The 17,322-nt window shown below is 39.2% G+C and overlaps 1 protein-coding gene across 1 annotated transcript in view; it reads right to left on the bottom strand.

The window, feature by feature from the left end:
- The window catches only part of IFT80 (intraflagellar transport 80), a 111,693-nt gene that overhangs the window by 24,957 nt on the left and 69,414 nt on the right, over nucleotides 1-17,322 (bottom strand). The window contains exons 11-13 of the mRNA XM_036758235.1: nucleotides 15,560-15,634; nucleotides 8,655-8,818; nucleotides 1,276-1,340 (exon numbers count right to left, since the gene is read on the bottom strand). Coding sequence (XP_036614130.1) covers nucleotides 1,276-1,340; nucleotides 8,655-8,818; nucleotides 15,560-15,634 — 304 coding nt within the window. The remainder of the gene's footprint in view (nucleotides 1-1,275; nucleotides 1,341-8,654; nucleotides 8,819-15,559; nucleotides 15,635-17,322) is intronic.

Raw genomic sequence — 17,322 nt, forward strand, 5'->3', positions numbered from 1 at the left:
GTCAAGGAACTAAAGGGGCATCCTGAAGAGAGAGCCAGCCTTTTACTAGAGGAATCCCTCAAGAGAACAAATGATTTTTCTCATCAACCCTAGTTCTCCACTGGAAACTCCTGGACCACTTTTACCAAACAAGAAAGTCATGAATGAGAACACATCAACATGTGTCGTCTGTCTGAGGGCCAATCTAGCTAGATAGGGAGCAGCTCATCCCCAGAAAATTCATGAGTTCTATTTTAGCTATGATGACCCATCAAATGCACAAAACTACACACTAACACTCAGTCTTGTGTGATTCTGTTCCACTTTGCAGCAAATGAGAGAAAATGGAGAAAAGAGGGCAGTGAGTACTATGTCTCACACAATTCTTATACCATCTATAAACATCAGATGAGCTGCTGGTACTCAACATGGTGGGCATAAGTGTGCTACATCATATTACTGACAATGACAACTAGTTGAAAATTGGCAGGACAGAAAAAGGGAAAGGGAAAGGGAAGGAAAATAGACTCAAGAAAGGCATCCAGCATCATGGTGGGGTTTTCTGTGGAGGATTTGTATAGATGGAGAATTTCACTGTGTTCTGAACCGAGAGGAAAGCACCTACACTGATGAAATCAGATCTATCAGAGTGTGCAACCATACTGTGATACAACTAGAGTTAATCTCAGAGGTCATTTAGTCCAATGTCTCTATTTTATATATGAGGAAACCGAGTCCCTGGGAGGTCACACAACAGTCGCGAGTTAAAAGCTAAAGACTGACCACACCAAAAGTCTGTAGCAACTAAATTAAGTTAGTAAATTCATCAAAATTAGTGTTTTGTTCTTTTGTGGAGGAAGATACTCGTTTTCTAGCTTAAATCAACTTTTCCATAGTATGAAAATGAAGGCTAACGAATGTTAAGACATGTTGATATTCAAACAGCTTCATTTGCTGATGACAACCAACCACTTTAATCAAGTCAAGAATACTTCACTTACATGAAACAAATTATGAGCCTGGACAACGGAGGTATAAATGAGATCCCAATTCTTTAATTTCTAATTTGTTTTCCCTATTGCAGACATTGGTCAGTGACTTTTTAAACTGTGATACTTTACTAGGCAAAACATTTCATGTAAAGGGAACACTGATTATAATTGTACAGTTCAACTATATTCATTTTCCTTTGCAAAACTGTTAGTATTTTAAAGGTTCACATACATAAACAATACATTTTATTAAGAGAAGAATTTTTTAACACCCATTATCTTACATGAAAGAATTGTCCATTACCTTATGTGAAAGAATTTTTCCATCACCTAGTGGTTTTCCTGATGATGCCTCAAATAAGAAGATGACTAAAAAACATAACATCAATTAATGTATCATGTAACATTTCTTACACTTGTAAATTTCAATAACTTGTCATGTTCTTTTTTGCCTTTGCTTATGCTTTTCACAAATATCCTTATTTGTTTTTTCTTATTTAATATTTTATTTTTTCCAATTTCATGTAAAAACAATTTTAACATTCTTTTTTATCAAATTTTGAGTTTCAAATTCTCTCTTTCCTTCCCCTCCCTCCCTCATTTAGAAGGCAAGCAATTTGACATAGGTTATAAATGTGTTGCCATGCAAAACACATTTCCATGTAAGTCATTTTGTGAAAAAAAAAAACACAGACAAAAAAAGAAAAAGAAAGAAAAAGAATCTTTGATCTGCATTCAGATTCGACCAGTTCTTTCTCTGGAGATGGACAGCACCTTTCATCATAAGTCCTACAGAATTGTCTTAGACTATTGTATCGCTGAGAATAGCTAAGTTATTCAAAGTAGATCATCATACAATATTGCTGTTACTGTGTACAATGTTCTCCTGGTTCTGCTCATTTCACTTTGCATGAGTTCATGTAAGTCTTTCCATGTTTTTTTTTTCTGAAAGCAGCCTGTCCATCATTTCTTAAAACACAATAACATTCTATCACAATCATATACAATAACTTGTTTAGCCATTCCCCAATTAATGGACATCTCTTCAATTTCTAATTCTTTGCCACCACTAAAAGAGCTGCTATAAATATTTTTGTACATATAGGTCCTTTTTCTTTTTGTTTTTTATTTCTTTGGGATATAGACTCAATAGAGGTATTGCCTGGTCAAAGGGTATGGTTTTCTAGCCCTTTGGGAATAGTTCCAAATTGCTCTCTTGAATGGTTGAATCAGTATACAACTTCACCAACAATACATTAGTGTTTTAATTTTCCCACATCCCCTCCAACATTTGTCATTTTCCTACTTGTCATATTCTTAATGAAAATTGCCTTAACTCTTTCTAGATACAAAATATTTTGAGTGTACTCCTCAAATTTACTAATATGGTCCAAGTCTTCACATAAAAATAATGATGGGTAGAATACAATTTCCTAAAACATACATCCTCTGAATTTAAACTATTTTTTTTTAAAAACTAGGGTGACAATGTTTCACAAGGAAGACAGCAGATAATCCAAATCTAGCTTGTGGACTGTGCTGTGTTTAGGAGAAATTATTAAGAAAAAAAAACAACCAAGTCCCATATCCTAATGGTGAGAATGAATTTAATTATCTAACAAAATCCAGAGAAAAGACCAGTCCCTCCTTTATGTTTTTATCTCACATAAAGTACATTAATTATCTTTCTTCAGGTTATAGCCAGAAGACACTTATAATCTTCTATTACTTTTCCACAGTCATTTTCCACAAATAAAAATTTAGCTACAAAAGAATGATTAACATTAAACAAAAAGGAGAGATATGGGTCAGACACTCGCATGGTTAGGGGGCTTGTCCTTTTCTGGAGAGGACAGACATTTGATTTTACCAGGGTAGGAAATGACAAATGTCGAAGTTTCAACCTCTCAAGGCTGATAAGCGATCTATCTGTCATTTACAGCCTTAGAGAGTTGCCTCGGGCCCTTACAAGTTAAGTCACTAGTCCACATTCGCATAGCTAGGAGGTAGAATCTGAACCCAGATCTTCCTGATTCCAAAGCCAGCACCCTAACCACTAAGCCGTACTGACTCCTGGTGCTTTAGCAACATTGGTAAATAGGGCTGAATAAGCAGAACTAGACAGTGGGTTGGTTTGGTAGAGAAGTAGTGGCGCATGCACTGATTTATTCTCCGTGAATGGGGCTCAAATCCTGGCCTGACCACTTCTGAGCTACCCGACCTTAATCTTCACTTGACCTTACTAGGTTCCAGACTACCCACCTAAAAGCTGGGGGAGAAGGACAAGACGGTCCAATAGGATCAGAGGCGAAGCAAGGATGTCCATTGTCACCATTACTATTCAGTATTGTGCTAGAAATGCTAACTATAGCAATAAGACATAAAAAAAACCCAATTAAAGGAATAAGCATAGGCAATGAAGAGAGAAATCTATTGCTTTTTACAGATGATGTGACTGTTTACTTAGAGAACCCTAAAGGGTCAATTAAAAAAAAACAAAGTGAAACAATTAACAACTTCAGCAAAGTTGCAGGATATAAAATAAACCCACATAAATCATTAGCATTTATCTATATTACCAATACAACCAAGGAGAAAGAGATAGAAAGAGAAATTCCATTTAAAATAACTAGACAGGGGCAGCTAGGTGGTGCAGTGAGTAGAGCACTGGCCCTGGAGTCAGGAGGACCTGAGTTCAAATATGGCCTCAGACACTTGACACACTTACTAGCTGTGTAACCTTGAGCAAGTCACTTAACCCCAATTGCCCTGCCTTCCCCCCTCAAAAAAAAAAGGAAAAGGAAAATAACCAGACAGTATAAAACACTTGAGAGTCTATCTGTCAAGACATGCACAGGAACTACGTGAACACAATTACAAAACACTCTTCACACAAATAAAGATGATCTAAATAACTGGAGAAATATTCATTGTTCATGCTTAGGCCAAGCCAATATAATAAAGTTTACTACCCAAATTAATTTACTCATTCAGTGCCAAACTACTACAGTACCAAAGTACCAAACTACAGTACCAAAGAATTACTTTATAGAGCTAAAGCATAACAAAATTCACATGGGAGAACAAAAGGCCAAGAATATCAAGAGAGAATCAATGAAAAATGGGAGAGAAAAGAGACTAGCAGTATCAGATCTCAAACTATATCACAAAGCTGCAATTGTCAAAACAGTTAGACACTGGATAAGAAATAGAGAGGCTGATCAGTGAAACAGATTAGATACTTAATATACAGAAGCAAATGAGCACAGTAACCATAAACTCAAAGATCCTAGCTATTGGAGAAAAAACTCACTATTTGATGAAAACTGTTAGGAAAACTAGAAAGCTATCTGGAAGAAACTAAGCATAGGCTGACATCTTACACTGAACACCAAGATAACCTAGGTATGGATGAATGATTTAGATATAAAGGGCATATTAATGACACATGGAAGAAACTACCTGTCAAATCTATGAATAGTGGAAGAGTTCATGACCAAACAAGAGATAAAGAGGTTCAGAGGAGGTAAAATGGATAGTTTTGACATAAAATTAAAAAGGTTTTACACAAACAAAACCAATGCAGCTAAAATTAGAAGAAAGGCAGATCTGGGGGAAAAAATCTTCGCCAGATTTTTCTCTGGTATAGGTATCTCTTCTAAGATATATAGGGAACTAAGTCAAATTTACAAGAATAAAAGCCATTCCTCAATTGATAAATGGTCAAATGCTATGAATAGGCAGTTTTTCTGAGGCAAAAATCAAAGCTATCAATACTATATGAAAAAATTTCAATTTTTCTAAATCACTAAAAATTGGAGAAACGCAAATTAAAACAACTGAGGTACCACCACACCCCCAATCAAATTGGCCAAGATGACAAAAAAAAGGAAGATGACAAATGCTGGAGAGGATGTAGGAAAAAACAGGCATACTGAGCAATCAGCAGAGCTGTGAACTGGTCCAGTCATTATGGAGAACGATTTGTAAACCACACCCCAAAAGCTATTAAATTGTGCATACCCTTTGAACTAGAAATACTATCATTAGGTCTATGCCCCAAAAAAATCAAAGGAAGAAGAAAAATGACCCCTATGTACATAAATATTTACAGTAGAGCTCTTTTTGAGGTGGTAAAGAACTGGAAACCAAGGAGATGCCCATCAACTGGAAAGCTGCTGAACAAGTCTTAGTATATGAATGTAACAGAATTGCAATGTAAGAAACAATGAAAGGGATGATCTTGGATAGACCTGGGAAGACTTGTATGAACTGATATAAAGTGAAGTAAGCAGAACAAGGAAAACAATTTAAATATTGTAACAATAATCAATTGTATAACTATGATCAATACAATGACCAACAATAATTCCAAAAGACTCATGATGAAACACACTCTTTACCTCCAGATAAAGAACTGATGGATGCCAAACAGAGATTAAAGTATATTTTCTTTCTTTCTTTTTTGCAGAGGCCAGGAGGAGAATATAGCTAATGAGGTAATTTGTTTTAAATGATCATACATATTTGTAATGGGTTTTGTTTTTCTTGCTTTTTCATTGGATGAGAGATGGGAGAAAGAGAAAATTTGTCTATGTGCTTTTAAAAATTAGCACCTACTTCCCAAAGTTATTGTGACAAGAAAATGAGTTATTTGTAAATCACTCTGTAAACCTTAAAGCTATATACATATATATTTAAAGAAGCCACATGAAATATTTATCTTTCACCATAAGTATAGATCTGTTTTCCCTAGACTTCACTACAAGGAATAAAATCTAGAAGAGTATTCTAAAAGCACTGGCTCATACACACAGAAGTGATGAGAGTTGTGTTACCTAGAAGTTAACAGAAGTGGAGAAGAAATCTCCTTGCTTTCTGGACATATACAACTATCCTGGGAACTAGTTTAGTTCTGATTATCAGAGAAACAGAATCAAGGAAAGGACAGGACTGCAGTGTAGGGAGTGAGTAGTAGCCACTGTCAGGGATCTTAAAAGACTGTGGAGAATGGGAAAAGTATCATAGACTTTGAAAGACTTAAGAACTTTGACACAATAACCAACCATGATTCGGGAGCACTCATGACAAAACAGACAGCCAGAGCAGTAACTGACGCAGGGAATTTGTTCTGCTTGACTATGTATGTTTGTGACAAGGGTTTTGTTTTGTTTTGTTTTTCCCTTACTAATGGAGTTGCAGGGAAGTGGGAAGCAGAAACAACAGATTTTCGTTAATTAAAAAAAAATAAAATAAACTTAAAGGGTACTGTAGAATTAGAAATGGATGGATATTTTGATCCTTAAAGAAGGGAAGCTAATGGAATTTGTAAACTAAAGGACAGCGAGCTTGATGAAATACCTGGCAAAATTTGACAATATATTATTAAAGGGGTGGTTAGAGAACTCCTAGAAAAAGTAGTAGTGCTCACAAAGAACCAGCATGGTTTCCCTAAGTACAAATTATACCAGATTAACTTCATTTTTTTTGATAGCAGAGATGGAGAATAAAAATGTGCCATAGAGTCAATCTAAATTTTAGCAAAGCAATTGACTGAGTCTCTTATTCTTGTGGAAAAGATGGTGAGTTGTCAGCTGAATTATGGTTCAATTAGAAGGATTTGAAACTTGAATGCTTGGACCCAAAGTGTAGCCACATTAATGATTCGCTGCTGAGTTGGAAGGTTTCCACCAGAGTGCCCAGAGAACAGTGTTTGGCCCTGTATTATTTCACATTTTTACCAATGACTTAGATAAGGGCATAACTGGCATGCTTCCCAAATGTGCACATAACAAACTTGGGAAGAACAGCTCACACACTGTACAACAGAGTAGGGATCCAAAAGATCTTGACAGGAACGTTGGACTGAATCTAATAATATTTAATAGGGATACAAATAAAGGCTTACATTTGACTTTTAGGTTTTTTTTCTTTTAAAATCAACTTCCTAAGTCCAAGATAAAAGATGCCGCTAGGTGGCTAGTCTGGGGGTCAGTGGCCTGCAGGCTAATTCTGAACCAAAAGCATGAGGATGCAGCCAACAAGGGGAATGTCTCAGGATTCACTGTCAGAGGTGCAGCGCTTAGGATCAGGGAGGTTGTGTTCACAACCTGCTCTGCTCTGGGTAGACAACACCTGGAAAACTGTGTAAAATTCTGGCACCGTGCTTTAAGGACCCACGCTGACGCACTGAAGAGAATCCAGAGCAGCACAGTTAGTGACTAGCCTGAGGCTGAGAGAGGAGATTACTCAGAAAGGGCTGTCTCCAAGTATGTGAAGGGCAGTCATGGAAGAGGGATTGGACCTGTTCCACCTGGCCCAAGGGGGCAGAACCACAAGCACAGGGGAGAAGGAGCAAAGAGGCAGATGTGGGCTTGAGGTCAGGAAGACTTTGCTAATGAGCGGACCAGTCGCCAAGAGGAGTGTCTTCAAACACAAGATGGAGGATGACTTGTCAGGTATGTTTAAAGAAGGGTTCCTGCTCAGGTACATGACAAATGACATTACCTCTGGGATCATTCTGTGCTCCCTGGGCATAACTTTCATTTGTTCTTATGTACTCCAACTCCTATAGACTCCAAAGCTTATCAGGAAGGTACACCAAAGTACTTAAAGACCCCCGACTTCCTCGCTCTGAGTGGTGCATCTCACGCTACCTTGTCACATCACCAGGTTAGCTGCAGGGGGCTGGCAGGGAGCTGGCCATAAGGGGAGACTTTCTAATTCTTTGTGGAGTTATTGTCCTACAACACAGCTTTAGATTCTATCTGAAGAACCTTTATAATGTCAGCTTGGCTGACCAGATTAACTTTCATGGGATACATTTTCTCTGCTGCACTAACAGCCACATGTTACTAAATAAATGAGACACAAGTTAGTCCACGATATATCAACTCTCTGACACGGTAAGCCCCTTTACAAAGTAGTTTTACTATACTGCAGATTCCCCAAACAGTTAACAAATATAAAACCCTTCCATATATTTAAGCACTAACACATTTCAAAGCCAAGTAGGAATGACTGTCTCTCTGCCAGTTGCTGTGGCTTAAAAATTCAACATCCAGTGGTCGGCCTAGTGATGCTCCCCAGGCTGGTCCCTGGTAGCGCGGTCCGCTGCCGGGTCTGCACGACCCTTTCTGACCCAACAGAACTGACCAGCATGTGCAGTGCTAACAAAGCCTTTGTCGGCCTCTACTCATCACCACAGTAAGGCTGGCAAGGGAACGATGATTTACAATCTTTGTCTGCAAGGAGTGATTTTAGTGAAAGAGTTGTAACGTAAACATTTAAATTTGAAAATTAATCTATTTTAAACCCAAATCAAGAAAATTACCACTATTGTTACTATTTGTTGTTGCCTATGACTCAAGTCCAAACTTGGGGATTTTTTTTAAATAATGCTTTCAGTTACTTCATTTTTTTTTAGAAGTTCTCTACTCCAACACGGATCCTACCCCTTGGAAAGGCTCTGATCTGCAGGTCTGCTGTCCAAGGGCCAGTAGAGCTAAATTTGGAGAGGCTGGCCACAGCAACTCTTGACGAATATTCACCAAGTCACAGAGTGTCTGCAATCTGTGGGTCCTCACACAGGTCCTTGGAACCCAAGAAGTAATTCTTCAATAGTAATAACACATTTGCAGTGAAACTTACTTGAATGTGGGTAAACAAAGAAAATACACCTACTTTTCTCATCCGCTTTGTCTTTGATTGCTATCGTATCATTACTTAAAGACACCGTCTGGGCATTCAGAATATCTGTTCTCATCCCTGGAAATTTGGGAGAGGAAATGAATCGTCCTTCGTAAGAATATAAGTAGATGCCTCCTCCATCTACAAGAAGAAAATGCCTACAAACACAAAAAGGGACAAATCAATTTTCCAGATTTCTCTCTGGATGTTGTTCTTCTACATCATCTGGAGCTGTGTTTTGCTGCTCTGAAATGATGAGGGAGAGCTGGCGTTAGCCTTCTCCATAGAAGTCCCCTCAGTTCTGCGCCCTTGTTCCCACAGCTCCAGCTCCAACATCTTTTCTTCAAGCCTCATTCTCCTTCCAAATAGCATTTTACAACACTCACCACTCTTTCCTCCTGGATGTTCTCTATTCCCTGGGTTTCTGAAACATAAAAAGTTCATTCTCCTGCTAACCCTTTTGTGTCCTCCATGGCCCTTCTCCATTTTTCCAACCCTTTCAAATAGCTGTTCCCCAAAATTCTATCTTCAGTTCCTGTCATTTCTTTCTCAGCATTTTCTCCTAATGTCATTCACTCCATTGGTTTGACTCTCACCCGTGTGAATGCCTCCAAAACTTCTAACTCTAAACCTGACAACTCCAGGGGCCACAGTCTTTACTGTCTGCATCTCCACATGGCAGACTTGCTGGCACCTCAAACTCAATAGGTCCCTAACCTAATCTTCCTCCTCAACGTGTTTCTATTTCTGACATCACGACTTCTTTCACTGGAAACATCATTTATTGAGTCTCCCACAATGCAAATCTCGCTGTTATCTGTTTTTTTCTCTCCCTATTGTCTCATATACAACCACAATCCACAAGCCCTCTAGATTCTAGTTCAGGACTCCCCTTCCCTGGTCACCTCTTCTCTCCCCATAACTCAATGTCCTCATACAGGCCATCCCTGCCATCCCCTTGTATGGCTACAATAACTTCCTTACCCAACAATGGCGACCCTCCAGTTGATCCCTCACATCACTGCCACTTGAACTTTCTTCACACAGAGTTTGGTATTCAAGGCCCCTCAGTTCAATCAGGCCAGAGTTACAACATACTATTCCCTTACAAATATTCCATATTCCAAATCCAATTCACAAACATTTATTAAATATCTATTAATTGCTGTGACGAGTACTGGGGAACACAGACAATGAACAAGATTCCCTCCATTTCAGAACATTAGATTCAACTGGAAGGATACAGCCTATCTGGAGGGAAGTGTGAGGATATGAAGGCACGACAGGGATGGCCAAGCAGAGGGCCTTTAGGTGGAAAATGGGCCATCAGTCTGCAAAGGTGTGCTGCAGGTAAACTGAGGCAGGCCCCCAAATCAAGCGAAGCAGTGTGGCAAGAGGGAATCACTGAAGATAAAAGAGCAGAGCATCTGCCTAGAAGACAGTGCTTTCAGAAACACTGTGAATTCATTAATATCACTGCCAATGAACAAGGGCAGGGCTAGGATCAGAGTGTCACAGAAGCTGTTGCTGCCTACGACAAAGTCTCAACTTTCCTCTAGGTGGAAATGATGTGTGGGAGACCCACCGGAAGAGAACATGAGGGCGTCACTTATTTTACATTTTTATACGTACATACCTTCCCTGTCCCTCCTGTTTGTAATAAAGAAATGAAAATGGTTTTGCCCTGGGGTGTGCTCTGCACCAACTCTGCGTGCGTGTGCGCATGTGGGTGCCAGAGACAGGCCTGATGGACGAGGAAAGCAAAAGTTAAATAAAAAGACTTAATTATCTTGTTATTCTGACAGAATGGTACGAGGAAACAGAAAGGATGACACTGTTATTTTATAAAGTAAAAGAGGCATCACCATATACTCCAAACTCACGTCCAGGAGCTACAAGTCCAGGGTGCGGTGCTAGGGTCAGTGTCAGAGTGCTCCTTGTGGGAGAGGAAGGAAAGGGATGGATGCATGATTTGTCCTAGAGGCGGCTGATCAGATATGTTAGGATGGACCTGGGAGAGGCCAGTTTACTGTCTCCTTCTTTTGCTCATATTGTTCCCTGGATTCACAATGGCCAATTCACACAGCACATGCTCCATAGTCCCTTTCCCAGCCCCTCGACCTATCCGCCACCACTGCAGACACAGAGACTGAGAGAAGGGAGCTTCAGAGAGCAACTCACCCAACCCCTTAAGTCTACATGAGGCACAGAAAAGCCAAGAGACTTGCCCCCACTCACATAAAGATAGGATTTGAACTCAGGCCTTTTGACTCCAGATCCAAAGGTCTTTCCCATAACTCTGTATTCAAATAAACTTGTCTTATCTAAAAGGGTGTAACTCCCCAGTGGTGCTTAATAAATGTTTCTCTCTACCCTCAAGGTGCTCATTAAATGCAGGGTTAGTACCGAACAAACATTTGAATACTACATTTGATGTATCTGAATACATCATGGCTGACAGAGCATGGGCTTTAGTCCCTCTATGAGAACAATTAGAAAATTAAACAACCAGCCCATTTATTCTTACACTGGGAAGCCCAATAATTGATCTTCCTCCTGTAAAGCCATATATAATTCCTCAATGAAGCAGTGACTGCTGATTTTCCACTTCTGTTCACAACACAATCCCAGGCTCATTTAATACTTTCATTTAAAGATGTATAGCTTTATTCAAAGCACAGGGCCATACGCTATCCTACCCCAAGGAACAGGAGCATTAAATTCATTTTAGAATAGTTCCTCCTCACCTTGGACTTGAGCAGGGACGTATGTCTGCCCACGTGCACTTATGTATGCGTGTGCACATGTATATGTGTGTGCATCATTTCAGAGATGACCTGTAATCGTTCCCCACAGGTGGCCCCTTCCCTATTCTGTACAAACCAATCAGGACCACAGCAGGCCTATGAGCTGTCCACCACAGAAGGGCCCTCACAAGGAAAGGCAGTGGACCCTGAGGGAGTCCTGGATCTATTATCTGATATCTCAGGGTGGGTGCCCCTCCTGTTCACATCATATACTTCCTGAATGATGTCCCTCATGCTGCTTCTCATGTGGAGAAAGTCACTAAAATTATGCTATATACATGATAACACCTCCAAGACTGTGTGTATACCAACAACCCTAATTCTGCAAAGACCATGTCGGGCCAAAATCCACCACCCTATGGTATCACCCTAGGGCACCACCTCTACCTCCCTTTTTTCCCCTCCATTATAAAAGCTCTTCCTGGAAAGCCTCTTTTATGTGAGAAAATTCTCCCCATTCCACTTTTCCTTTCCCTCTTCTCCCAGTGCATCCCTCTTTCTCACCCCTACAATTTTGTTTTTGGAAATAATGTCAACAGAATCAACTCACATCTGTGCGCTCTGTCGATGTAGATTCCTCCTGACTGCCCTAATAATGCTAAAGTACTTAGGACTTACATCTATCATCTCACCATATAGAAATGTAAACTTTATCAAGTCCCTTAAGATTACTCTTTCACATTTACCTTTTTATGCTTTTCTTGAGTCTTCTGTTTGAATGCCAGATTTTCTATTCAGCTCTGGTCATTGCATCAGGAATGCTTGAAAGTTCTTTATTTCATTAAATAACTATTTTTCTCCCTGAGGGATAATACTCAGTTTTGCTGGGTAGGTAGGTTGTTCTTGGTTGTAATCCTAGCTTCTTTGCCTTCTGGAATATCATATTCCAAGTTCTCCACTTCTTTAATAAGAAGCTGCCAAATCTTGTGTGTTCTTGACTGTGGCTCCATGATACTTGAATTGTTTCTTTCTGGCTGCTTGTAATACTTTCTCCTTGACTTAGGAGCTCTGGAACTTGGCTGTTATATTCCTGGGAGTTTTTATTTGGGGATCTCTATCAGGAGATCAGTAGATTCTTTCGATTTCTATTTTACCTTCCGAATCTAAGATATCGGGGAAGGTTTCCTTGATAATTTCTTGAAATATGATGTCTAGGCTTTTTTTGATCATGGCTTTCAGGTAGTTCAATAATTTTTTAATTATCTCTCCTCCACCTATTTGCCAGGTCAGTTGTTTTTCCAATGAGACATTTCGCATTTTCTTCTACTTTTTCATTTTCACTCTGTTTTATCGTTTTCTGAAATCTCATGGAGTTATTAGCTTCCACTTTCCCAATTCTAATGTTTAAGGAGTTCTTTTCTCCAGTGAGCTTTTGTGCCTCTTTTTCCTTTTGGCCAATTCTGTTTTTTAAGGAGTTCTTTTCTTCAGTTAATTATTGTTACCATTAGGTCAATTTTGTCCTTTAAGGTGCTATTTTCTTTGGTATTTTTTATTGGCCCCTCTTTTTACCAAACTGTTAATTCTCTTTTCATAATTTTCTTGCATTACTCTCATTTCTTTTCCCAGTTTTTCCTCTACCTCTCTCAACTCCTTTTCACATTTCCAGGTATTCTTGCTGGGCGTTCTTCGAGGGAAGATAGGGGGAGGCGGCATTGCTTGTAGCTGTTTTCCCATCGTTGTCTTCTTCTGAGTTTATGTCTTGGTCTTCCTGGCCACCACAGCAGCTTTGTACGGTCGACCTCTTCTTTTTGCTGTTCGCTCATTCCAGCCAATTTCTTGACTTTGAGCTTTATGTTACGGTTGGGTTCCGCTCACCTAGGGTGGGAAGGACCTGTCCCAAACATCAGGCTTCATCGTGATGCTGTTTTCAGAGCTAGTTCTGGGGGTCTGCAAGTTTTCAGTGCTTCCAGGGTAGTATGATCTAGAGAGAGATGTGGTTACCACTCTACATTCTGGTCTTTACCTAGAAAGGGCCTCTAGTCTCCTGCAGCTGCCAAGTGCTAGTGCTCCTCCTGGCCCAGGAACTATGACAAGAGCCCCTGCTCCCTTGTGATTCATCACGAGCACTCCTCTCCTCCATGGTACTGTGACTCAGAGATGATTATAGGCAACAGAGTTGCCAACCAGTCCCAGCTGCACCTAGTGCCAGGTCCCTGGTAATCTCCTTCTGACTAGCTGTCTGACCACCTTACCATCTCTGGGGTGAGAGCTCCCATAGCTGCTGCCATTGGTGCCACTCCCAAGGCCCACCACTGTTATTTCTGCTGCGCTCCAAGCCTGCACCTACCCTGGTGTTACAGACCCTTCCTACAGACCTCCTAAGTTGTCATAGGCTGGATAAATGCCTCTGCCACTCCAAAATCTGATGTGAGGTGTTATTTTAAAGTTGTTTGGAGGGGAATGTTGGGAGTTGGGCCCCAGCATGTACTCCACCATCTTGGCTCTGCCTTGTCCCAGCCTCTATTGTGTGTTTTCTTAAGAGAAATCTAGCATGCTCTTATTCCTTTTTTTAGCCTAACCTGCCTTCTTGGGGTGAATGTTCCACATATATTTATTGATATACTCTTACCTCAATAAATTAACTTCCAACTACATGTCACAGTCTGAACAAAAGGCATTTTTCATCCATTTACTATTTTCTGTATGTATTGTTTACCTTTTTTGGGTGATTATGGATGCCACTGACAAAGTCCTGTAATCTTCTGGGGTTTGATATAATCAGTGTGTCATCCCACAAAAAGGAAATCAATTTCTGTACAAAATTCTAGCAATATTACAAATATAGGCATGTTGTTAAGACTATTTAATTAACCACTTCTGACTAAAAATCCACAAACACGGAAAAGTTCTATGCATTGGTCATAGTCACAACTCAATTATCAACTCAGTAGAATACAAAGTCTTTGAGGACAAAAAGTTTCACTTTTGCCTCTGTAAAAAATGTTTGTTAATTTGAATTGAATTCATCATCATTTCCATGTAAGTGAAATTTCCAGATAAATGAAGTTTATTTCTTTATTTTAATCACTTTTGGTAGACATAAAATATATTATAGAGAGTTCATTCAACAATCTGGGTCCACCCCTCCTTTCTAGACTCTTGTGCTATTTATAGTAAACTTCCATGAAACCAAATTGCTCCCTTTTTCATGAACTTATCCTGCATATCCCTACCCCTACCTCTGCCAAGATGATTCCCTATGGTGAAAATATACCATGCCATCCTTCAGAAGTTCCTCACAATCTTCTTCTTCTGGACTGGTGTTTTGCATATAGTATAGGAGGGAAAACCTGATGGCCAAGTCTATTAAGAATTCCAGGAATCCAAGATGTGCCTTTAAAGCAAGGGCTGTATGAGAGCAAGTTTAGGCATGAAGAGGTCTTTTTCACTGGTCCCTGATAACCCCCAGGTAATAGGGCTACTCTCATACTTGGCCTCTGACTCTCTGACTCATTGAAAAATGGACATACTGAGCACATACTGTTTAAGAATAATAATGGATTCATGTGAGATATGGCTTTTGGCATTCTGTGTATATCAGAGGTTACATTATAAAACACAGAAGCAACATAAAAAGTATATTTTCTGGACTGAGAAAACTCTTACCTGAAGAAAAATATTTTTTCTTCTATTTCTAAGTTCAGTGTTTTAAAGTTACAGAGATCCCAAATTAGGATTTTTTGAAAGCAAATAAAGCAAAAACATACCATACACAGTTTAGAATAGAATATAATTGCTTATTCTGTGTATTTTCTGTTTCATGGTATTTTATTTTAAGCTTTTACCAAAATAACTGGTAACTAAATGAAATCATTCTCTTTTCTAATGTGAGATGTCAAAAGCAAAGGCAAATAGCTCTGAGAAGCTCATTTTCTTCCCTTTTAAAAACATTCTGCTAGGAAAACTGTACCATACTCAATAAGGTAAAATATTCACAGAGCAGTCTGTGAAATTTAATTAAGACTCTTAAAAGTGTATGTTGTTTTTCATTTGGTCCTAGTATTAAAGAACCACTCTGTCTGAGAAGAATGCTGAGAACATACATATTTTAACCCAAATCTGAATGATCAAATATTAAAATAAATAAACTACCTTTCAGCCTGCAGAATTAAGCTAACAGTTCCTTCTTTCAGGTCAAATATGAGTGGTGTATTCCAGTTCTTTGTACTAAAAGAGAAATAAAACATACATTTGTTAATATTTCAAAAGCAGAAAATAATTAACAATCAAATAATTCACTTGGATGTTTTATGTAAGTTTATATTTTATAAAACTTTTTCTGGCATGTTGATGTAATAGATTATTTCAAGAGTACAATTTGAAAACGCAGTGCTTTTGGTTGCACATTGGTATTTCCTTTTTAAAATGGGCCTCAATTTCATTCTTAGAGAACAGCTACCTTGTGAAATCCATAGTAAGATGATGATGACCTAAGAAGTTTTCATTCTAAATTTCTTAAGGGCAATGATTTCCTTCATTCAATCTGCTCCATACTTTGTCCAGCACAATCTTATAATGTGTGCTTATTAAGACCCTTTGGTGATGACAACCAACCTACATTCAAAAGAAGAGTTTTCATCCTAGCCCATTATAGAAAATAAGAGGAAATCAGAACATAGGTCCACAAGCTGTTTTTAAAGGAACCACCTGTGAGCATGCTGAACTGCCACCCCACCCTCCCTACCCTGCAAATAGACTCAAAGCTTCCTGGTGGTAGAGCATGCCTATGGTAGAGCCTGGAGTACAGCATGCATTAAAGCATTGGTTGACGAGGAAAAAGTAGTAGGATGGGAAGAACAGAAGCCTGGAGTCAGAAAACTTGCTCCAAGTCTCCAAGGGGATAGCTGCTTTCAGGAACAGACTCCTCAAGGACTCTTCGGTCTCTTTAAATGCCCTTGACTCTGTCCCCAGCAGTTACAAATCCCTAGATGCTGTCTCATGGGGACTCAAATTTCACTGCCAATTTGCTTCTTCCTCAATGTGAGGAAAAAGTGAATACCATGGGCTGAACTAGGGCAGTATTGAAACACAAGTCGCGTGGAAGTTGTCTTCTTTTCTCTCCTCCTTTACTGAATTGCTATTTCTTTCATCAACTTCCATGTGGCCAAGGTTACCCAACTTCCATCCCTAGAAGAGCAGCAGGCTTACTGACACAAGATGCACATTTATCGTTATACAACAAAGGCCAGGTTTGATGTGGTCATAGTACTTATCTACTGATTCTGATAATAGATGACATAGACTACTTTGGGTAACACTGAACTCTAAGCAAAAGACGAGTCATTTTATTTTTTATACTTATAAAATTATTAAGATTTTTACAATAACGACAATGATATCATAAGTATTAAAAATGGCAAATGAGAGGAATGATTATTAATAACCAATTATTAATATCAAGATCCAGGGTTCTTTCTCTTCTTGCTTCCTCATTCAAAGCCCTCACCTTGTAGGTCAAAGCATCCTCTGAAGGCCACGGCTGACAATGAGACTGGCCTAACCCCGGGAACATCTACCTTGGGGGACTCCACCCAACTGGAAAAGCTTATTTCTGATTAAAGTATAAAGAGAATCTAATCTAGATGAATCCTGACCCATCATTCAATTTGAGAGGTCTGGGTAGAGATGGATCCTTTTGTCCAGATAAGGAGGCAGCTGAGTCTCATGATCAAGTTCTCAGCAGGAAGAGCAGAAGACTTTTGGTCACCTCCTCATTAATATGTTCACCCCACCTTTGACTGTTCACCAATCAAGGGTTGACCTCCACCTGTCAAGGACACCCACTTTTCCAAAGGCATTTAAGCATTCAATCATCTCAATAGTTTGTCTTTGGTCACTGAGAGAAACCAATGACC

Source organism: Trichosurus vulpecula, chromosome 4 (assembly GCF_011100635.1).
Source record: "Trichosurus vulpecula isolate mTriVul1 chromosome 4, mTriVul1.pri, whole genome shotgun sequence".
Classification (NCBI taxonomy): domain Eukaryota; kingdom Metazoa; phylum Chordata; class Mammalia; order Diprotodontia; family Phalangeridae; genus Trichosurus; species Trichosurus vulpecula.